The 24,105-nt window shown below is 40.3% G+C and overlaps 1 protein-coding gene across 9 annotated transcripts in view; it reads left to right on the forward strand.

Moving 5' to 3' along the window:
* Positions 1-24,105, forward strand: part of PLEKHG4B (pleckstrin homology and RhoGEF domain containing G4B) — a 92,948-nt gene that overhangs the window by 41,448 nt on the left and 27,395 nt on the right. For 8 of the 9 annotated variants that reach the window (XM_042476224.1, XM_042476225.1, XM_042476219.1 and 5 more), the window contains 8 exons: positions 8,658-9,975; positions 13,907-14,077; positions 14,823-14,946; positions 17,154-17,247; positions 20,693-20,779; positions 21,752-21,868; positions 22,743-22,841; positions 22,973-23,115. In XM_042476224.1, coding sequence (XP_042332158.1) covers positions 8,874-9,975; positions 13,907-14,077; positions 14,823-14,946; positions 17,154-17,247; positions 20,693-20,779; positions 21,752-21,868; positions 22,743-22,841; positions 22,973-23,115 — 1,937 coding nt within the window. In that variant the 5' untranslated portion in view covers positions 8,658-8,873. The other variant, XM_042476227.1, reaches the window with a different exon arrangement.

Below are 24,105 nucleotides of genomic sequence, written 5' to 3' on the forward strand. Positions count from 1 at the left end.
CTTCTTTTGTCTGGCAGGCCTCTCATTTCAATTTTAAAAAAACTTAACTAGAGCTAGAATTTGTGATGCCATTCTGACCTTGGAATAGATGGGAATTCACTGACTGTGAAGCAAAGCCATGGAAACTCATAGTATAATGTTCAACCTTTTCAATAAGGCTACAGTGTAAGACTGTTAGGCTAGCTTTCCTAGTATTGTCTACTCTGTGACTGGCTGCAGCTTTTCAAGGGCGTTTATTACACTGAGGTTATTGGTGCTAAGATCAGGGGTGAGTGCGGATTGAACGATGCGAATTGACATTATAACGCTGTGTATTTTCACACCTGGTTCCTTTCGATGGGAGCTGTTTGCATGGTGCTTCCATGGGGCTTCTGAACTGAATCCTTACTGGCTCCTCATTTTGGCGAGTACACTAAATAGTGTATTGACGGGATTCACATTGAGGCTCGGTTCAAACTCACTGTGGATTGGTCTGGTGTGGAATTCCAATTTGCTTGTGCTCTTGAACACCACTGCAAAAACCCCGGGTTGCAAATTTCCCATGATGCCGTGCTGCATTTTTGCCCCATTTGCTTCCGGTGCTCCCCCCTGAATGAATACCTTCACGTTTTAACGTGGAGGGGGGAGATCAAGGGGGGAGAGAAAGAGAAAGGGAAAACAGGGGGCAAAGAGAGAGAGTGGGGTTAGTAAAGTTTCTAAAGGACTCTTTGGGGGTGGGGGGGTGCAGGAAGTCCTCCAAAGTGAGGCCAAGGTGGAGGCACAGTTTACTTCCAAGTAGAACTGCAGTTTCTACACTGGTTATTTTACAGTGAAAATTTTTTATTAATAATAATAATAATAATAATAACAACAACAACAACAATGTCGATGTGGATGAAATGGATGGGGGCTCTGACCCGGAGGACCCTTTGAATTTGGCTGCCAGGGATGGGGAAATAGAAGGGAGGAAGAAAGGGTAAGCTGTCATTCCCGTGAAAGTGGAGCCAGGCTCCCTTCTTCACCCCGGAAGTGCAAAGGTTCGGGATGTGTCCAGAGCCCCACTGAGCATGCACAACGGTCCCAATTCGAATCGTTGAATCCCCCATGGTATGCACCAGTTTAGAAATACAATGTGCACTCACTCCGCTTTGCCTGAATCCGCATCACATGACTTCCTTGGATTCGATTCCCCCTCAGTTCGGAAGGGCAACGGATGGGCAACCAGGTGTGAAAAAGCAGTCATGTTATAACGTCAATTTGCATCATTCGATCCACACTCACCCCTGATCTTAGCTCCAATAACCTCAGTGTGATAAACGCCAAGGTTTCAGATAGAAGAAAATAACTCATCCTGATATTTGCCTTGCTACTTGCTGATCCTGCTACTTAAATAAAAGGAATGAGTGTGTTGGGAATTGAATCAGGGACTTTTTGCATACTCTGCTGCTGGGCAATAGCCATCCATTTTAGTACATCCCTTGCTCTGAAAGGTTTATTTTCAGTTTAGTACTGTATATACACGTATAAGTCTAGAAGTATAGTTTTAAAAAATTGACCCCCAAAAACCTGAGTTGACTTATTCACAGGTCAGTGTAAGTACTGTATTTTAACACACACACACAGTGAAAGGCAAGATCTTAATCTTCCATGAAAGCACTGACCCCCTTCTACTCTCTCTTCCATCCAGCCTTTAGTATGTACACAAATAGTTATGCCTGCTGGAATCTTGTAAGCTCTTTGGGATTGTTTGCTTTTGCTTTGTCCTTTACATCCTTTCTTACATGCCCCTTAGTTTTACCCTCGACTTATCCACAGGTCATATCAAAATCTATAATTTTGGCCCTAAAACCTGTCCTCGACTTATATATGAGTTCAACTTATATATGGTATATCACAGTGCAGAAGCTGCTGCTTCTTTTTACTGTTCAGCAGAGCTTGGAAAGGTTGTTTTGAGGATTATAACCCTTAGAATCTGTTAGGGAGACTGGTCAGCAGCCCTTCTAGTTGGGGGATTTGGGAGTTATAGTCCAAAGCCAGCACATTGTGATGGTTTGAGTGCTAGACTGTGACTCTGGAGATCAGAGTTTGATTCCCAGCTGAGCGGTGAAATCCACTGGGTGACCCTGGGCAAGTCATATGCTCTCAGCCTCAGGGAACGGCAATGGCAAACCTCCTTTGAACAAAATATTGCCAAGAAAACCCCACGACAGTGTCACCATTAGTCAGAAATGACTTGAAGGCACACAACAACAAGTCAACCATTTCAAGCTCTGCTTTTGAGACGTCTCTATTGGAAATTACTGATGTACTAACCTAATTGAAAGTGGAATTGACTCCTCCATGTTTCAGTTGTTACTCCATCCAGATTCAGTAGGGGCAAACACATTCTACAATACAGAGAATCAACATCTCAATTTTAAAGTTTCAACAAACTGCAAATTGATGTTGCAGTTGCATACCGAACGCACAAGAGGGAGATCATGCCCATGTGAACTATGATTGTTATTTGAATTTTCTGGAAGAATAAATTGTATTAGTTTGTTAAAATAAAGCAAGCAGTGCTATGGCATTATGAAGGCTAAGAGATGACTACAGATTGCCATAATAAATTTGTTACTTTTTGTTGATTGATGGAATTTCTTTATAGCAGCTATGAGAAAACTCCTTTTTGTTCTCCTTGTTTCACTTGAAGGACTCCTTTAAGGCAAAGAAAGCTATTATGGACTAAAGGTAGCACAAATTGGGAGCTGAAAAGTGATCAGGAGCAGAGCTGGCAAGGGACCTTGCAGTCTTAATGTCTTTTTTAGAATCATAGAGTCATAGAATCGTAGAGTTGGAAGAGACCGCACAGGCCATCCAGCCCAACCCTCTGCCATGCAGGAAATCACAATCAAAGCATCCCCAACAAATGGCCATCCAGCCTCTGTTTGAAGACCTCTAAGGAAGGAGACTCCACTACACTCCAAGAGAGTTTGTTCCACTGTTGAACAGCCCTTACTGTCAGGAAGTTCCTCCTAATGTTGAGGTGGAATCTCTTTTCCTGTAGTTTGCATCCATTGTTCCGCGTTCTAGTCTCTGGAGCAGCAGAAAACAAGCTTGCTCCCTCCTCAATATGATATCCCTTCAAATATTTAAACAGGGCTATCATATCATCTCTTAACCTTCTCTTCTCCAGGCTAAACATCCCCAGCTCCCTAAGTCGTTCCTCATAGGGCATAGTTTCCAGACCCTTCACCGTTTTAGTCACCCTCTTTTGGACACACTCCAGTTTCTCAATGTCCTTTTTAAATTGTAGTGCCCAGAACTGGACACAATATTCCAGGTGGGGCCTGACCAGAGCAGAATATTGAAAATCTACATGGCCATATAGCAAATCCAATTACATCCAAACAACGATACCTTTATTGGGCCAACCAAAATGCACAATTACATGTTGCAAGTTTTCGGTCACACTGACTTCTTCATCAGGCAAGCAGGTGAAAGAAATTGAAGATGTTAGTCATAGACCTACATTTTCTATTTCTGGTCTTAGTTCAGATGGTAGGGAGGGCTATCTGCAGGCTGGCACCTCTCCCTTTGGCCATGTAGATTTTCAAATTCAAGGAAATTTAATGTCCATTTGCGACTGAAAGAAGATGTTTTCTTGGAAGCCATCATGTCTCTTTCCTTTGTAAAGCAAGTGGTTCCTATGTAGGTAGAGAACACTAAATTTCTCAAGAAGTCTTCAAGTTTTGCATCAGGAAAGCTTTAAGTGGTTTAGAGACAAAGCATGTCAATCAGTCCCAATATTAAGGAAAAATTGTTTTACCTTTGTTGGAGGCAGAAAGCATTTCCAGTCTGTTTCAGGTTCCCGTTTCTCTGAAACACATTGCTTGCGTTGCTCCACAGTCTTCCCCCTGAGCCTGTCTGAAGCCCACTTCTATGTTACCATGTTCTCCTTCTCTCTCACGGTCACTCCTACAGATACTGTAGTAGGTTTCTGGGAATGGCTGTGTGCGTGCAGAAGTCCCATGGCTGCTGGCCAGCCCCTGCCAGTTGGAGGTAGGTAGAGGACCAGAGGGAAGGTTCCAGGGACAGCAAATGAGGGGAAGCTGGGGTGCAGACCCCCACCTGTCTCAGGGCTAAAGGGAGAGGAGGGAGGAAGAAGGCGGGAGATGGCTGTTTCAAACCATTTAAATTTTGTCATTATTACAGTTTTAATCACTCTTTTTGGGTGTTTTTAATCCTGTGAATTTTGACATATAATGCTTTGGAAGCTGCCTTGAGTCCCTGTTTGGGAATAGCTGGGGGCAGAAATGTGGGAACAGGGGGGAGGGGATCAGAGGTGGATTTGTGCAGTTCCAAGTTGTATGTGGATGTGAGTATTTTACAATGAGAAGTCACTCTGCCATTAACCCCCTGCCCAGCACAAGTCAAGGGCCAGAAGAAAAGGAGTGACACCTCCAGCTATGGCTAAAATGTGGGCTCTCCAAGGTGCTGGGCTTGGCTTGGCTTTTGGCTGAAGGATTTGATGGCGGGGTGGGGGTGGGGGGTTAGTGCCAAAACCCAGCTTCCCTGCTGATCCATGGGAGTGCTTGAGCATTGTCACTTAGGTGCCCCATCTGCCCTTTACCCTCCCAGCTGGGCTGTTGACTAGCCCCCTCATGTCTTGAAGGGGATGGTGCTGATCCTGCCTCTTGGCATATGGCTGAAGGGGGCTGTGAGCACACATATAAAGCTACATCATGTCCTCTGATGGTGTCACCAGATACAGTTCACATCTAGTGGTGATGCCACTGGTTTGTGCCTACTTATCATGAATGCCACTCAAACACTCTTTTGTTGCTATACTAGTTACAGATTAGAGAAAACACTACTAAAACTATAACATTCTCTGATTAGATACAAGGGCAATAACCTGTGGGCAGCAGGTTTCCTATTGCTTTACAAATCTAGGACCTAATTTTCTCTTCCCACATATTTGGGCAACCCATGGCCCACAGAATACATGCAGCCCTGAGAGGTCTTCACTGTGTCTCTTCCACATCAATGTCTAGGCCTTGTGGCAGCTGGTGACTCCCATGTCAGTAGTAAGAAGAGTCAGCTCCAGGCATTTGATATCTGTAAAGAAGCTTTCCAAGATGCTCAACATATTTAGGGGATAGGATTCAGTACTTTGTGTAACTCATTCAAAGACTGAATTAAAACCTGGTGTTGATCTACCATCCCACTTACATGAGAGCAATCAGTTACCACTCCCAGGTCTCCACCAGATTTCTTTCCCACTGCCAGATTGTTCCATGAGAATGTGCTCCACATAGCCTGTCAAGTGGAGCATAATTGTAATGAGGAGAGCATGCGTCCTCCCCATGAAAAATCCACTCTTGACAGTCTACCAAAAAGGCTTAAATGATATTATTAACTAAACAAAAGGCTTTAGTGGAGCTGAGATTCTTTAAATCTGAAGGGTGACTCTTGATGGTGAAAGGGAATCCCTTGTGAGAGACCAAGAGTAAAGAAATTATTACTCAGTGAATAGAAACTTGAGATAGAAATATGCCACTGCTGGCAAGAAGACAGGATGTTTCTTTTTCAGATACTTTGCTCACCCAACATTGTTCATTTGATAAGAAACAATGAAATCTTTATGTATACTGAACTTATCACCTGTCGCTCAAGAAGAAAGGTTGTAAGGTGTGTTTCCTAGAGTTTCTTTATTGTTTCAGTTCCTATGATACATCTCTTTGAAATCACAGTTCTTGAAATTTGTACTTCTTACTATTTCTTATATGATCTACAGAAAGTACACATTTAGTATGATTTCACATTTTATATTTGGAGGTATATACCTAAACATATAATGTGAGAAAGAGACAGATAACAGTTTAATCAATAATTTGAATACACTCAGAGTTGTTACAGTTCTATAGACTTCTTCTTTAATAAGATTTCCCCCCATGTGTTGGATGTTTGATATGCGAGTTGAGTCTCCGTTATCCAAAATGCTTGGGACCAGAAGTGTTTTCAATTTTGGATTTTGTTAGATTTTGGAATACCTGTATTTGCATATATATACTTAATGAGATATCTTGGAGATGTGACCCAAGTCTAAACACAACATTCATATATTTTTCATGTACTCCTTATATACATCACCTGAAGGTAATTTTATGGAATATTTTAATATTGTTGTGCATGAAACAAGGTTTGTACACACTGAAACATCATAAAGCTCTAAGGTGTCACTATCTCAGCCACCCATAAAAATAGTTTTGGTTTTTGAAGTATTTTCAGATTTTGGAATTCTGGATATATATTTGTTGAAGCTATCTAAAACATAAAATGGTAAGATTAAATGATTATTTTAAATACTGTACTTTAGGGATGGGAGCTACAAAAGTGATTGTTTTCAGTATATGGCCTGGATAAAGAATGCTTATTAGACCCTGTGATACTTCTTTTTTAAAATCTGCTTTCCCACAATGTTCAGTGATCCAGAAGATGAATGGGTTTTGAGCTACCAGGATCAGTGGATTAAATATACAGTATGATGGATCTAGTGTTGCAGAGTTTGATGTTATAAAACTGTGATGCAGCTTTCCTAGGAAATAATTTGAACATCTGATCACAATAATCAGACATGTTTTGTGATCTATGTTGATGATTTGTACCGAAGAGTAGGGATGGTAAATCTCAAATTTTCTGAGCTCTAATGGATGTTGAAAACAACAAGACAACAGTTCTTCATTCAGTAGCTTCAAGACACCCAGTAATTTTTACTCACAATGACAGATTTTCTGTGACAGCATCACAGCTTGCCTAAAAGGCTGTGTAGTTCTCCAGAAACTGGTCAAATTCCTCTGGGGAAAAAAATACAGTGTTACCCAAAACAGTTTTTTCAATATGAAAAGGAAATTATGCAGCATTCAGACTGTGAGGTTTGCACAAAAAGATTGTTTCTAGGCAGTCACGTATGTGTTTAGTGCAAAACTGCTGTTTTTTAACAACACGTTTTAACACAATTGCATAACACAAATGTTGCATGACAGATATTTTGCACAAAATGCAGCAGTCTTGATGGAGAAAATAGGCATGTAGCTTTCTTGTGCAACATTGCTTTTTTCTGTGCAAATTTGTTGTGTAAGATTTTTTGTTGTGCAAAATTGAGGTTTTCCACAAAAAAACAAGTTTTCCTCAAAAAACATACACAATGATAAAATATAAAATAAATCATTAAAACCAATTAGTCAAACATTCAAATCAATCAACCTCCACCTGAGTCCCCCAGTGCCTTTTCAGGCTCTGGGATGATGTTGGGTGGGGCAAGGCAGTCCCCCTTCCACAGGCATGCCTCCCTCTCAAACAGCTGGGCTGGAGTGATGTTCCTGGGCTGAAAGGTCTGTGAGCCAGGTTTTAAAGGTGCCTCTCTCACAGGCATAGTTCTAAAATATATAGCATCCTTATTTTATTCTCCCGTATCTGGTGTTCTTGTTAAAAGTTAAAATAAGTTGTAAGAACATAGTAAAATAACATAAGGCAAATACTTCTGCTAAGATAGAGACATCATTTGGAGACATGGGGCGCGGTGTTATCAGTACTTTGATGACACCCAGATATATTTTTCCATGTCTCGGTCTACAGCTTTGACTGCAGATAGTGTCTCTCCTCTGAATGAATGTCTTAATGCAGTAATGGACTGGATGAGGAAAAACAGTTTAAAACTGAATCCAGACAAAACAGAGGTACTTAAAGTAGGGACCCCAAACCCAGGTATTGTTATACAATCTCCAGTCCTAGATGGGGTCACATTCTTCTCAAAGGACTGTGTTCACAGTCTGTGGGTGCTCCTAGACTCGTTGCTCCAGATGACAAATCAGGTAAATGCAATGGTCAGGAGTGCTTGTTACCAGTTTCGGATGATACGCCAGCTGCATTCTTTCCTAGAAGTGAGGGACCTAGAAACTGTAGTACATGTGCTGGTAACCTCACAACTCGATTTCTGCAGTGCACTCTACATGGGACTACCCTTGTGCTTAGTTTGGAAACTTCAATTAGTGCAGAACGATGCAGCCAGGTTGGTTTCTGGCATAGCTAGAAGCGATCACATAACACCTGTTTTAAAATGTCTCCGCTGGCTGCCTATTAGTTTCTGGGCACAATGCAAAGTGTTGGTTTTGACCTTTAAAGCCCTAAATGGCTTGGGTCCAATCTATCCTCGCGACCGCCTCCTTCCGTATAATCCACTCCGCACACTCAGGTCCTCTGGGAGGAATTTATTGCAGCCTATGAAAAGTAGTCTGTCTGCAACCACACAGAGGACCTTTACGGTGACTGTTCCCAGATTATAGAGTGGCCTGCTGGAGAAGATCCATCACATTACCAGCAAAAAACAGCTTTAAAAAAGCTGTTAAGATAGTCCTCTTCTAGTAGGCCTTTCCCGAATAGATAACCGGCCACCAAATTGGAACCTATTACCCCTCTGGATCTGCTATAACCATTGTTTGATTTGTTTATTTTCAGGTATGTTTTAATTGTAAATTGTTTACTTGTTATTTTGGGGTGGGTGGGATACTGGGATTTGGGACTATACAGTTTTAATTTGTAAGCTACCCCAATTGTCTTAGACAGAGAGGCGGGATATAAATAAAAATATTTGTTTATTATTATTTAAGATATATCACTTTATCTCTTATTTATAGGACAATTATGCTGGCCTTATTTTCTGCCATGAAGGGTGGCCATTGTGTATTCATGAGAAAGTCGTAGTACAATTGGCATCTCTCTGCAAAGTTCGTTTAAAACCAGGAGATTTTTACTTCCAGATTGTGCCAGTGGGAAAGCAGTCTGTCAGCTTAGTATTAAAATGTCTCTCCAGACATGGACATGGAATAGAAGAGCTTCTTGTACCTGAGACCATGTATGGCTATATTTTCACAACACAGTTTTTGGAAAATTTAAATTGTCAATGGAATGGAAGTCCTTTGCAGAGCTGCTTGCTGACAACAGGCCCAGCTGTATATAGGACACCTTGGGAAAATATTGTGAATCCTACTTTTGTTCCTAACACTGAAAAAGTTATTCAAAGATACACAAATAAATCTCTGCTTGACAAGTTAAGCAGCAGCCTTGAAGCTGAAATCATGACACAGACCATGGAAAACAACAACTTCCATGAGGCCCCTCCATCTAATGATGCTTGCGCTACTGTGCTAGAGGTACCGTTTGCAAACAGCTGTAAAACTCAAGGCAATGATCATTCTGGTCTTTGTGATGGAGGTAGAAGCCAGGCTGAAATACCAAGTTTAGAACTTCCAACTGAAAATGTAAGAGAACATGACATAAATTCAGTAGCACATCCTGAGGAATGCCAGCGTATCGCTTCAGTGGTAGAGCATGTTACTAAGGAACCGAGAAAGGGATTTGACTTGACGTCTGATTTTTTACAAGAAAATGCATCAAGTTCTCCACTAGCAAAAGGTTGTGTCACCAAAAGCATAACTTTTGGCACAGACATGAGCAGTTCGCATCAAAAAGGGCAGGAGTCTTTGTATTTCGAAAGAAAGCGCTTATTTAGAAAGTCATATATAGAAGCTTTGCAAAATCCAATGAATCTAGGTTCTAGCTCTGAGGAATCAATTGCAGAAGAAGAACCTTCTAAACATATAAAGGACACAAGACACATGGATGATGTTGATGTTCAGCATGAAAGCTCTTGGTCAGCAAGATTTTCAAAATGTGTGGAAACAAGAGAGGCCATTAGATTTTGTCAGCATTCCCAGGCTTCTGAACAACTTCCTGTATACCATCAAATTTCTCCAGATGAAGATTCCAGGTCAGGTTCAGGAAGATCACTATCATTACATAGAACACATAAGAATTCACCAAGTAAAGATTATAATCTTGGTGAGTCCTCAGATGGAGAATTCAGTGCAAATTCACCAAAAATCATAAATGGCCATTCTATGAAGCTGGAGAACTTACACGATTTCACCAGTACCAGAAACAAAAAGGATGAAGGTAAAAAAATAATTAAAAATAAAACTTCACTGCATGTTGCTTAATAAGATGATTTAAACAATTTTAAGATGTATGTGTTTTGTTACTTTATTTTGCTTTATCACCACAGATCCTATTGATGATATATTTGAGTTTCTCATGTTAGTGTTTCTTTTGAACAATTCTGGCTAAGGATGTCTTTGTATGAATTTTTAAAAAATGTATACCCTTTTTACAACAGCAGCAAAATAAATGGAACCAAGGAGCAACCCATTGCCTATCATCAATTGGCTTGTAGTAATAATAATAATAATAACAATAATAAGAATAGGATTTATTTATATGCCGCCCAATCACTTGGAATCAGAGATTAAAAGTTATTATGGCACAATCCAGTAAGTCAGGAAATCAAAAACACTCAACTGTGCATCACACTTCGAACCATGTAACACATGACTTTTCTAATGAATCCTGCCTTCTTATGATGTGGCCAAAATACAGCAGCCTCCTCTAGGATTAGAGCCAAAATTATACAGTGTGCCTGTGTCATACGTGGCTTTCATCTTACGCTGAAAGCTGTGCCACAGAAGAGGTAATGGCACGCATGCGTGCACTGTCCGCACAATGGGGCTTGAGCATACATGGTATTTGCCTTACGCGGGAGGTCTGGAATGGATTCCCCGCATAAGGAAAGGTCTCACTGTATTTCCTTAACTTGATATAAAATACTAATCTGTGAAAGACAAATAGGTAATTTTTGTGAGTTTTTTTGGCTATGTGGCCATGTTCTATAAGAGTTTGTTCCTGAGGTTTGGCCAGCATCTGTGACTGGCATCTTCAGAGAATGCTAACCTGGAAGAGTGTGTGTGTGTGTGTGTGTGTGCATACATACACACACATACTGTGTGACCCTGGGTGAGGAGGAGTGAGCTCCGTGTTAATCTGTGTATTGTTCTGTACGTCAGGAATAAACTCTTTTAGAACATGGCCACATAGCCCCCAAAACCCACAAAAACAATGGATGCTGGCCATAAAAGCCTTCCACTTTACAAATATGTAATTAATTTACCTTTGAGTTTTTTCCTAGGTCAGAGGTATGGGCACTTTGGTGTAATTCAACCATGTGTTCTTTCTAGTTGCTATTTTAACCTCCAAAATTTTAAGATTTTCTGAATGATTGTGTCATACATTTATGCAACTAATAACATTTCTTCCCAAGAAAGGCCATGAGTGCAAGATGAAGAACTCTACATCTTGACTGTAGGATATGGTATGCCATGTGCATTTAAATCATTTCCTGTTCACAGAGTGGCAGGAGCAGAGAACGGAAAAATTACTTTTTGGGATACAACTTCCAGTATATCCCAACCAACATGTAGTCCAAAATTGTAGTCAAAAAATAAAGCTTTTTAAAGCTCTAGGGAGCAGCAATTTATTTGTGTGTAGGATTGTCAAATGTTACAGTATACAGTATGCAAGGAAATTGTGCTGCTTTCTAATGTTAGCACAGGAAATAGTAAAACAACTTTCCATTTTGGAGTTGCCGCTATAGGAAATAGTCCTGGTACTATTTTTAGCAAGTGGTGTGTCCCAAGCCTCATTGCCAGTCTGGCCTGTTCAGGTTGTAGGTTATTGGAAAATGTTTGCTTTGTAAATGGAGCAAGGATGCCAGAGTTTCAGTTCACTTAGCTTCTTAAGTCTTCAGTACTTGGTTCTAGCAGGTTAAGTCTTTTTCTTTTTCTTTTTAAGAGGTAGGTGCTTTTGTATGGATTAGATTATAACAAGTTTATAAATGTTACTTGTTTTGATTACAAATCTCAGAAGCTTTTGCCCATGCTGGCCAGAGGTCTGGGAATTATAATCCCAAAAAAGTAACTTTTTCCAGCTCTGGTTGGAACCAGGTCCTAAACCCAAAAGCAGCCAATATTTTCTCTCCCGAGAAGATTATTTCATAAAGAATGTAATTATATTCAGTAAATTTTTAGCCTGTAAAATCTTTGGCGGGATACAGACCACCCCTTGGAGGTGGCCTGCATTTGCCCCTTTCCCCGCCAGATCGGAGCCTGGGCATCCGCAGTGGTGGCCCCAGAGGCCCCAATCTGCTGCTTCTCCAAGTCTCGGGGAAGTGGCAAAACGCCGCTTCCCCGCAGCCTGGAAAGGGGTGTCCTTGGGGCTTCATGCCCCAAGGACACCCTGACAGCTGCGGGGAAAAAGAGAAAGGGGCTCTCTTCCATATTGCTGGCGCAGCCATGTAATGGCTGCGCCAGTGATACATACGGTGAAAAGGAGCTCCATTTCGGAGTTCCTTCTCGCGATGCAGAAAGGGCACCCCAAGCACCCTGCAGCATCGTGGGGACTTCACACTCACGCGGCGCTGTTTGGCTGTGGCACGGCCATGACGTCATAATGGCTGCACCCGTGTGTACAAGGCACCACCATTATCACACCACTACGGCATGCTAGGCTTGTCGGGCATGTGGTGGCGCTGCCCTCGGGCAACCCTAGCGTGTATCCAGGCCGGCACAAAGCGCCGGTCTGGAAAGCGCCTTAATTTCCCTTTAGTTTTGTAATCTGCAGTTGTGATTTTAAAATTACATAGATGTTGTAGTGTATATATTTTTTCCTAATAAAAATATATACATTTCTGTAAGTAATTTAAAGATTTTTAAAAGCAGCAGCTACCCATGAAAATAATAATAATGATAATAAAATTAGCATTTTGGACCTTCCAGACATTCTTGTCTTAACCTTTTGAGAAATTAGTTAAATTAATGATTTGGTTTAGTCAAATTCTAGGCATGTTACTCAAAAGTAACTCCCATTGAGGGTCATTTAGTGGCCTTTGTTGCAAAGTAAGTGTGTATTGGATTATAGTGAGAGTGCACTCCTAGGCTTACTGGTGATTTATCACAGTGGAATTTATTTCAGAACGAAAAGGCATGTGATTATTTTTGTTCTGTTGATTTTAGTAGGGTGGAGCTGCTTTAGATCACTAGATGTCTCTTGCAATATATTTTCCCTCCAGTTAGGCTCCAATCAACACTGTGTGGTTAGAGGTGCTGAATATATATTGTGATTAAAAACCAATATGCGAAAGATTCATTTTTGGACATCCATTTTGTCCTTTCAACTATCTAGTTTCACTTGAATCTTACAAATTTAAACTAATCCTTCAATAATAATATTGGTTGTTTAGTCCACTCTAAAATGTATAAGCCTTTGTATTTCCCATTACCATGTCCGGGATGGGAGAGCTGGACAGTGAAGAAAGCAGATAAGAAGATGTGGTGCTGGAGAAGAATGCTGAGGCTCCCATGGAGAGCCAAAAGGACAAACAAATGAAGTCTCCCTGGAGGCCAAGATAATCAAATTGAGGCTGTTGTACTTTTGTCCCATCATGAAAATGCATGACACATTGGATAAGACCATAATACTAGGAAAGGTGAAGGACAGTAGAAAGAGAGGAAGACTGCACGCTAGAGACTGCACGCTAGAAGGATAGACTCTATTAGGGAGGTCAGAGGTATGAATTTGTAGCACCGAAGTGGAGAACAGGAAATCCTGGAGATGTCTCCTCTACAGGGTCACAATGGGTCAGGTTTGACTGAAGACAATTAACAGCAACAAAGATGAGTTTAACTGCTAGAATGCAGCAAATCTTTGGATAGTAACAGCACATGTATCTCCAGAGTAATTTAGTTTAATAGGAACTCCCATCCACACTGAAGTCCAGGTGGCAGAAGACACAGGAGCTACAAAATGGTTCTTAAAATGTTTTTTTAAAGCCCTCCTCATCTTTGAAGATTTCCCACGAGGTTTTACAAAATATTAATATTATTTATCTGCTTTATGAATTCTCTAAAGCAAATTACTACAAACTAAATGTATTAATCAGAAAATGGTGAGTGAGTGGCTAAACTGTCCTCTTTCACTTGATTAACATTTTTTCCAGATCCAGAAGACTCCAAAATTGAATTTCTGAATTATAAATCTAATGTAAATGCTGGCTGCCATGAGAATCAATTGCTCTCTGCAGACCCAGAAGATCCTGAGCATTTGTTACCAAGCCAGTTGTGTGAAGTTAATGAAGAATTATTGCATTCTGGAGTAATTTCTCTTTGTGGTAAGCAGTATTTTATGTTTAAAGAAACATAAAAATATGAAAACTATATGCCACATAGAAATCTATTATAATATTGCTCCATGAGATCTTCCCATGTCTATTTATTTTTAAGTATTTGTACATCCTGTCTTTCTCAGTGCGCAGGACCCGGTGTTCTGATTCAGCATTATACGGTTAACTGGGAAGCATGTGGCAAGTGTTATGGAGTTTGTTTCATATGAACTACACAGCCTTTATGGCTCCACATTCATCTGAAGGACAAACAAATGGGTAATAAACATGAAGATTGAGTAGCTAGGCAAATGATGGCCATTATGGGTGGCAAGGAAACAAATAGCAGAGGGAAATGCACTTGTGGCATCAGCAGCTATTGCATCAATGCAATCCACATCTCAAGACCTCTTTGCTTCTCTTTAATGAATTTAATGGTTGCATATGTCACAAAGGTGCTAATGACATCCCCATTTAGCAGGAGAGAACAGTGATATTCCTAAATTTACTTATCAGGACAAAGAGACACTTGAGAGATGGAGTGTTTTGCCAAGTTGAAAAAATTGTACAGTACATATTTCTGTTATGTTTCCTCTTTCAAAGCTCCCTGTTGTACAGCCCATGTGATAGCAAAATGATTTGGTTTGAAGGGGAGAGTCATTATCATGGCCATCAAATAGACAGACTCTGAGGTGTCGTAGTTGTGAGATGTTAACGCAGACAATTACTTCATTCATTTATAATTTCTGGTCAGGAAACAGGGATCGTGGTGGAAGAGCAGTAGTGCAAGTCAGCATGAGAAATGATGTCTGGTTACACAAGCATTCCAGAGTCACTGAGCTCACACAACTTCTACTATATTTCTACAATATTCCTAGGTAAGGAAAAGAATCTCTTCATGTTTTTAGAGTAAGTAGTTTGGAGATATAATGCCGTCATCATCAAGGTCCTAATCTTGTGATGTACAATACTTGTTATTTTCCCCTTCTGTTTGCTTTGCCTTTTAAAACAGCCCCGTTTTGCTGCTTTTTTCCTCCCTGCCCACCACCATTGTATCTTTCCTTTTTTGTGTGTCATTGTTTTTCCTTGAGGCTGGGAAATGGGAAAAGCAAAAACAAAAGTCCCTCTGTGAAGGGTCCCTCTGTGAAGCATGTGAAGGTTGTCTGGGACATATGAGTGCTCTTAACTAATCTCTGTGGGAGCTATATAAGACGTGCATTCACAGCTTTGCTGTCGCACCTTGCTCGGCTTATTTGGAACTGGAGAAGAGCGGGACCATCAGGGGCTATATATGGGGTTGGCGGAGCTACCACCAAAAAGTTGCAAAAGGTTGCAAACTAACTTTTGCCCAGAGATTCTAGAAGTTTCCGAGCATTCCTGCACAGGTGCAGAATAACCCATTTGTGTGAATTTGCAGATGACCACTCAAAGAAATACCATTACAGGTGAGCAACCTGTCCATATAGCTAAAGGTAAAGGGGTGTGTGTGTGTGTGTGTATGAGATTTCAACTATCCTGATATTCCAACAAATATCAGGATAGTTGAAATCTCATATATACTGCCAAAAATGTAAGGTCCATTGGATTCCTCACTTCCTTTGCAGACAGTTTCATTGTTCAGAAGATGGAAGAGGCAACTAGGCACTTTGAGTCCCAATTTTTGGGGAAATGTGGGGTAATAATAATAATAGAGGATCAGTAGTTTTAGATTTGATCCCAACCAACAGTGATGACATGGTTAATGGGGTGGAAGTGGTGGGATCTTTAGGTGGGAGTCACCATGTTCTCCTGAAATTTGTTGTACAGTAGAAAGGGGAAGCCAAGCATAGTCAGACACACATTCCAGACTTCAGAAAAGCTGATTTTGATAAATGTAGGGAACTATTGGGTGTGATCCCATGGTCAGAAATACTAAAAGAGAAGGGAATTCCTGATGGATAGGAGTTTTTAAAGAGTGAGATATTGAAGGCGTAATTTCAAACAATTCCATTGAGGAGGAAAAATGGGTCTAAAGAAACCAGGATGGATGACTAAATAACTTTTAACCAAGTTAAGACACAAAAGGGACATGTACAAGAAATAAAAAAGGAGGAAAGTCACCAAAGGCTGAGGAAATGCCATTGTCTGAACATAAGCAGCCATGTTAATCATGGTATGCCACTAAGAAAAGGCATATATTTTACAACTGTGTTATTAATCTGAACATCGAAATTCAAAACATTTTCCTCCCAAGGCTTGCCTGATTTATAATGAAGAACTAGTATATGAATTTACTTTCTCCTTTCCATTCCTTTTGTGTTCTCTTTTTTAGACTGTATGCCTTTGCGCAATGTAACAATCCATCAAATAAATAAAATGTAATTATTATTTTTCTTTAAGCACTTTATTAATTAAAGACAGACTTTTGCTAATATATGTTTGTTAGCAATATTTCTTACCTTAGTGACAAATGCACATTGCTTTCAGAGCTGTGACAGTTCTGCTGTCAGAGCCACCTCTGATACCTCTCTTTGCCAGGTTGAATTAAGCCTGCTTAGCCTTGCTGTAGCCATGTTGGGAGAATGAGTGTGTAAGGAAAGGGTAAGCAGTTGCAAGGAATTGTTGTGTGTGAACCAAGACCATATAGCTGCCTGGCAGTCAGTGGGAAGGAATGTGGCTGGGAGGAGGGAGGAAAGTCCAAGGGGGTTATAGAAGTGAAGCTTGTTAATTCAGATCTGACAAAAGATGTTCTGCTGATCTTTCCAATAAACTCTTTCTGTTTTCATCCATGAAGTGTGTTAATTGAGTTACATAGAGACAAGCCTAACATGGACACATGATCTTGAAAATCGGGTTATTTTTAAAGGTGACATGCACCCACAGCTTTACTATCTTGTGTACACTTGAACTGACTGAATACTTGCTTTTAACGTGACAAGACTAATGCAAGTGAAGAAATTACATTGTGGCTAATTTACTATGATTGTAGATACAAATAGCTCTCTGATGTTTCTGGGGTTTGTTATGGTTCTCTGCTTCATTTTCAATTTTCGTTTCACTTTTTTTTGTCAGTATATTTTACAGAATGCCTGTCTGTGTGTTTCAGAAAGGAGGTTCGTGCTTTGGGGCTGCTTATTTTGGTGGATGCTCGCAAGCGTCAGAATCTCTCTTTCCTTTTCAAAGCATTGGCAACATTACAGGTGAGTGAAGGATAGTTACAAAAAGGCATGCTGGTTCCCATGACAGGTGTAGTGATTCATCTGCTCTGAGTTTTAGTTCAGTCTTTACAGGAACTATCCAAGATCTAGAAGCTAGCCCAAATGCTGAGCCTATAATGAAGATATTAGTTCAGCACTTTGGGTAGCTCCTTTCAAGTTCAAACTGAAACTCAGAGCAAATTCATTGTGCAGCTGACATGGGAGCTGACATTGTAATAGGATGTTTAGTATCATGGGCTATAATATGGTCATTATTCTTTTTTTTCAATTCAATGGTCATTATTCTAACAGTTAGGTTATGATATATATTAATCAATTCATGAGCAGTGAACATACTCCTTTCTTTCAACATTTTTGGAAGCCTCTTTCTATCTCTTGATTAATCTGAAACCATTTTTTAACATTAAGCTTCAGGATATTACATTTAACTGCATTTACTGTTAACCCTTTCATCTGGTAGTTTACAGTGCTGCTGTTTGAGTTTCTCCTTGTCTTGTAAGCAATGAACATGGCTCATTTTTCAGCAACTTTAGCTACTTGCCCAATGTAGCCATGAGCTCTTACATTGATTAAATGTATTTTAAGGAATTGTGGACTGGAAGTATATGGATGCTTCATAGTTGCCAAATCATTTCATTGATGGGAAACTTAATTGTTGTTGATTTCACACTGGTGTAATTAAACTGGTTTTATTATTTTCATTGCAATGTGATAGATATTCCCTGTGGTAAAAACAAGTCCTCACAAGAATTATATTGTGGAAGCATAATATTTTATGCTGGCATAGTGCTGTAACATAGTTTTGGCCTCAGGTGAAAGCAGTGGAAATGAAGTATTAGATAAAGCTATTATCATAATGCCTTTCTTTGTAATGATTTGGCATTTTTTCCTACATTAATCCCACTGCTGAAGGTATCATCCCTTTTAACCACTGTGGCTTAAAGCTTGCATTAGCATGAAAAATGAAACCAAGTGAGGAATTTAACAGAAGTTTAATGCCTTTAGAATATTTATTGTATCTCCTCCCTCCCTTCAAGAAAAGTACACTTTGAAAATGTTAACATTTTACAATGTATATAATGTTTTAATTTATACAAATGGAGACATGTTGTCTTTCTTAATACTCCCAACAAATGGGTAGATGGAACTGAACATGTTTTAGAATAGGAAGAGGAAAGCTCTTTTGGCCTGAGGGCTGAATTGGCTCTGTTACCATTGCTTGTCTGAAGCTAGTTTCATTGTTAAGCTAAATTCATTGTAGTCAGTGGTATCCTCCAATAACAGAAAAGGTTTCATCATTTAATCAAATTAAGGTTTTCATCAGTTAACAGGGGAAATTAATTTTGCTGATTTCCCCTTTTCCCTTACTCCTCAAAGGCGGGTTATAGACCGCCGCTTTGAGGCGGTCTGCCTCCTCCGCCGCTTGCTCCATGCGGGAGCCGTAACAGCCACACCGCGCGGCTCCCGCACGGAGCAAAAAAGGAGCTCCAAAATGGAGCTCCTTCTTGCGGCGCCTCTATGACGTCGCAAGGCACCGCTGGCGCATTCGCGACATTGTAAGCCCGAGGGCAGGGAATCGTCTAACTAAAAGATTGTATGTACAGCGCTGTGTAAATTTACAACACTTCATAAATAAAGGTTAATAATAATAATCATCATCATAGGCGCCGCGACACGTCTGGACGCTATGCATCCGATACGTAAACATGGCAGCCCCCATGTGGAAGGGGCGCCACCGTGTTGTACGTATGGAATACGTAGTAGGGTTAGGGGAGTGCGGAAGCACCGCCCCTTCCTAACCCTAATACGTATTCCATACGTATTTTTGGGCAGTCTGTAACCCGCCACAGTCTCCAAGATCTGTTCCAACTGACAGGGAAGCCTGTGAAACAGTGTGGGAAGTGATGCAGGGAGTTGCAGGTGTGTGGAAAGATCAATACAACCCACACCCATCCCCCTTAGACTGAAGACCCGTCTGCCAGCAGAAGAACACCAGTTGAATTTATTTCTAGGTTAATGTAAATACTTTCTATTCTAAAGTACAACATTAATCTCCTGCCACAGACAAAAATTAACAAATGCCATTAGAAGAATGCTGAGTATAGTCCATTATTCTAATTTGTCAAGGGCCCCTGTTACTTTACTATCTTTAGATATCTTAAAGGCTTTTGACAGGTCACAGTGTGACTATCTTTTCAGCCCTCTTGATACCTTGAACTTCAGAGACAAATTTATTTCCCTAATTATTAATCTTTACAAGAAATCTCAAGCAATGGTACACATCAATAGGAGAGACTCTTTATTAAGTTATAGAGAGGCACAAAACCAGATTGAGCCTCCCCAAGAAATCTACTGTAAAACATCTCACCTCTGCTAGTATGGTATGTTCTTATGGAGAGTCGATAAATTATATTGTATGGATCATATGCAGATTTTATGCTTTGTAATTGTTATGTTTTTACTGATGTAATATGCTGACGGCTGTAATCCCACCTTGATCCGTAGGGAGAGGCAGGAAATAGCAATAATGTTTATTATTATTATTATTTCATAGGTCAGTAAAATGAGTACCCAGTTTGTTGGGGGCAATTGGCTAACATATTGTAAACTGCTTAAGAGAGTGCTTAGCACTGTAAAGCAGCATAGAAATGTGTTATTGCAATTGTAAGTGCTATTTATCAGGGAAAAGCTGTTTTAAAAAATCATACAGGAAGAGAAGAAAGAGTGGTGGTGTTGAAGTCACAGGCCTCCATTTTGTATAGATGCTGTCTCTGTTGTAGTTCACTTGGTTTGGAGGGATCTCAAAGCAGGCTGAGGTGGCAATTCTCTTGGCCATGTGGGGACTGGGGCAGTGAAATTTAAATTCCATTAGCAACAGTAAGGATTTTGTATTTTGTTTTGTTTTACTGTGTTGCCAGCATGGCTACCCCAAATATGTATCCTGGATTTAAAATCTTTTGTATCCTCTGAAATGGAAGCAATAGAAAATGTTGAAAATAATCCATGCCACTTGCTGTAACAACTTCCTAAGGAGAATTGGGTTGGATCTTGACTTGTACACACCTTCACTCTCCCCGTCCTACAACACCTCTCAGGCCACACTAGAAGACTGAAATTGAAACCTTGCCTCAGTTGTTCACCCATAGTCAGCTTGGAAGTATGACTGCATCTTGCTCTCACCCTTTATCTGCCACCCAAAGCCAACCAGGCATGCGTTGAATGTGATTGTCTTCTCATTTTGTTGTCCTTTGTGGTATTTGCTGTTGTCATTGATTTCTTTTACAAATTCAAGTTTATTGTTAAGAAATGTCTTCTTCTTTTTTTTAAAGGTATTGGTTGAACTTGCCTGTAAGTGAGCATTAAGTGCTCATCTATCTGAGGTTTACATATACTGTGTTTCATCAGATTTTTCCCCCCTTTCTTTTAGAGTGCTGTTCCTCATTCCATCCATTGTGCTCTGATATTGACTGATAAGGAGTCTGCTTTTAGACTTGACAAAGACATTCAGTTTCAGGTAAACCAATTTAGAATAGATTATGGTTTTAAGTAAGGGTAATCTGTTTATAATATAAAGTGTTTGTTATACAATACAAATTCTTGTACAAATTTAGAGTAACCAAACTTAGTAACTTCCACATGCATTAATCCCTTTTTGGATGGGAAGTGGAAAGTTATTTTCTTTCCTTTATCCTCTGTCCAAAAACTTCCCACTACCTGGCAATGTGGTAGCAAATATCCACAGATTGAAAGGCAATCTGATTGTGTTTGGAAGAATCTCACATTGTTGATACTCGCAAATTCTGTAAAGTTTTTTGTTGACAAGCTCCGAAAAACAGTCTCTATCACCCAGTCTCTGGGGTGAAGATGCTCCAAGCAGAAGCCTGGAATCTGATAGCATCTATATCAACTTCAGGCCACAAGAGAGGGCTGTCAGAAGCAATCATGTTGATGGTCTGTTTCATTTAACCTTTACACAGCAATAGCAGGCTTGTTTCACTAGCCACCTGAAATATCTCCAGAGCATTATAAGTAGATCCTTCACCTCAAGAAGGGGGACTCTTGTCATGAGACAAAAGTCACAAAGGCCCGAAACAGACAGGCAGGAAAGATAGGCTTCTAGCTACTTCAGGGGTGGGGTGTGCACATGATGTATGTCCCTGGAGCAGCCAGAGGTTGTTCTGTGGTCGCCTAAGGCAGCCCGAAGCCGGCCAAAAAAGGAACGCTGGAAAAAAACTCGCTCCTGGCTGGTGGCCCATTAGGACCATGGTAGTGGCCAGCTGTGATGTCTGGTTGTCATGATCCATGCAGTTGGGGTCCGACCGGGTCTGGAACAGCAAGAGGCCACTCCAAGCTGTTGGTCTGTTTCACCCCCAAGAAACCATGCAAGCCTTTTGGTACTTGGAGCAATATTATTAGTCACAATGCAAATTCCACTGAAAGTTTGATGTCTACAAACAAATATATAGATGATAACTTTGTTTCACAGTGTGAAGTTCTCACATCACTGAAGGCATTGCATCGGTTCATTGATTGCACCCAACTGACAGCAGAGTATGATGGAACATTCCCTTACAATCATAATGACTGGATATGTTTCCGGAGGGTGAGTTAAGATTTGGACATTTGTGCACTATTTTTGAGAATTCAAAACAATTTTTGATTGCCTAATCCAACATGTATGTGATCATAAAAGTTAGAAATTAATAGTATTTGCCAGATGCAGTGTAATTTGAATGAAAGTTTTTGAGTCAATTCCGAGAACATAGCAAATCAGAATGAATGCAGATTAATGCAGTTTTGGTACAGTGCTAGAATTAATGAGTCACAGTTACAGCCATTCGTCCACCTCCAGATACAGCTGCACTGTGGAATTAGACAATGAAAACAACCTACATCTTAACCATGTTATGCTCATAGTATGTTTGAAAGCACGAGGTGTGCAATATTCAGTCTTACAGAATCAGATATTTATTTTCCCATGATAATGCTGTAGGTCACAGTGGGGACCTAGTTTTGTGGAGGTATATTCCCTCAGGGGAATATAGTTTGATTCTGGAATGTCTGAGCAGTTGCAGGGAGATAAACCATCTTTCCCCACCTGCCTAGTCACTGTTCTTTTTGTGCTAAATAAAGTTCCTGACAGAGGCAACTGGAAGTGTTCCATATGATATTTACATTATGGTATTGATTGTTCTTATTTTAATAATACATACTGGTCAGTCTGTTGTTTCGCTATCAGAGAACACATGAAGATGATGATAGAGGCAACACAAACTTAGAATATTGCTGAACAAAAGTGATAACCCAGGTTGAAAAAAGAATACATAGAGGACACCCAATGAAACTTCTGACACACTGTATCATTTCTGTTAATAAAGCACCTCATTGTAATTTTATGCACTTGAATGCATTCTAATACATGCACAATTATTTTTTTCTTTTACTATGTTAATCAGTTGTTATGCTTATATTTCCAGAAACTTGAGCCATTTGTTACGAACTGCAGAGAGGCGATTGTTTTTTTACAGCATTCTGCATGTTCGCTCAACAGTACTCTGATACCAGCTTCTGCACAAGTAAGTATTGGTTTACTCTTGTTTGGCTGCTGAAGGATATGGGTATGAACACTAAAATGACAGGAAAAGCCAGTGCTACATATTTAAACATGTTATCCAGAATTAAAATTGGGAATATTTATTTTGTTTAGGAGGTGAAAGATTTAATGGATAAACACAAAACAATGATGAAACTTGTTTTGGAAGATGAACTGTTGGTGACCGTAAGACTTGAAGGCGGTACAATGCTTGCAAGGCTTAGGAAGGAGGAGTTCTGCAACACAGAAGATTATCGGTAAGTACCTGTGTTGTTTTGTAGATTACAGATTACAAATACAAAGTATTTTTAAATAAAATTATGATACTGGTTCTCAATTAAACCACTGACTGTTAGAAAAGATAAAAATAAGCATCTCCACATAGAGTGCATTATAGTAGTCCAGCAAGAGTTTCTAGTTTCGAACCATAGAAGTCAGACTATCCCAGTACTGGAATGGCTGCAACTGGTGTACCATCTGAAACTGGCAAAAGGCACTCTAAGCCACTGAGGACAACTGGGTCCCACTGGCAGTATTAGTTTGAAGGGTACCCCCAGATTGTAAACATTTTTCAAAGAAAGTGCTGTCAAGGACAGCTAACCTTCCTCTCTTGACCTTATAAAACACTTGTCCACAAGCCCTTTTTCCTGCCAGGATTCAGGTGGTTCCTGCCTTGAACTGCAGGTATTTATATTGATTTTCATCCTGCTCACCACTGCATCCTTTCCCTATATAGAGGTTTTGTATGGCCACATCCAATTCAAACATGAAATAATGTTATACTGGTGATACTTTGTCTGAAATCTCATTATGATCATAGATGTTAAACAACACTGGGGATAATATGTACCCTTCCGAACCCTATAGCATGATTGCCAGAGGGCTGAGAACCCAGTGTCTCTTAATGGCACCCTCTGGAACCTGTCCTGTAGGCAGAAACAGAATTGCTGAAATACAGAAGTCCCAGTCCACATGGCTAGGGATATCAAAAGCTGGTGAGGGGTGGCAAACCTGCACTCTACCAGAAGTGGTTTCCTGTACTTTGGGCAATCCCATCTCTCTGATTTCCTCCATTGATCCTAGATCCAACAATTCCTTTCCAATCCCTGCAGTTACTTGCCACTTGCTTTCCTTTCTTTTTCATCCTCATAGGTTTGGCTGTCTGAGGTGGCTGCCTGTCAGTGATTGGGCAGAGTAATGTGTCTGTGCACAGTCTAATTAATTCCACTGCAAGACCAAGAATCCAG

This window comes from Sceloporus undulatus, chromosome 6 (assembly GCF_019175285.1).
Source record: "Sceloporus undulatus isolate JIND9_A2432 ecotype Alabama chromosome 6, SceUnd_v1.1, whole genome shotgun sequence".
In the NCBI taxonomy this organism is placed as follows: domain Eukaryota; kingdom Metazoa; phylum Chordata; class Lepidosauria; order Squamata; family Phrynosomatidae; genus Sceloporus; species Sceloporus undulatus.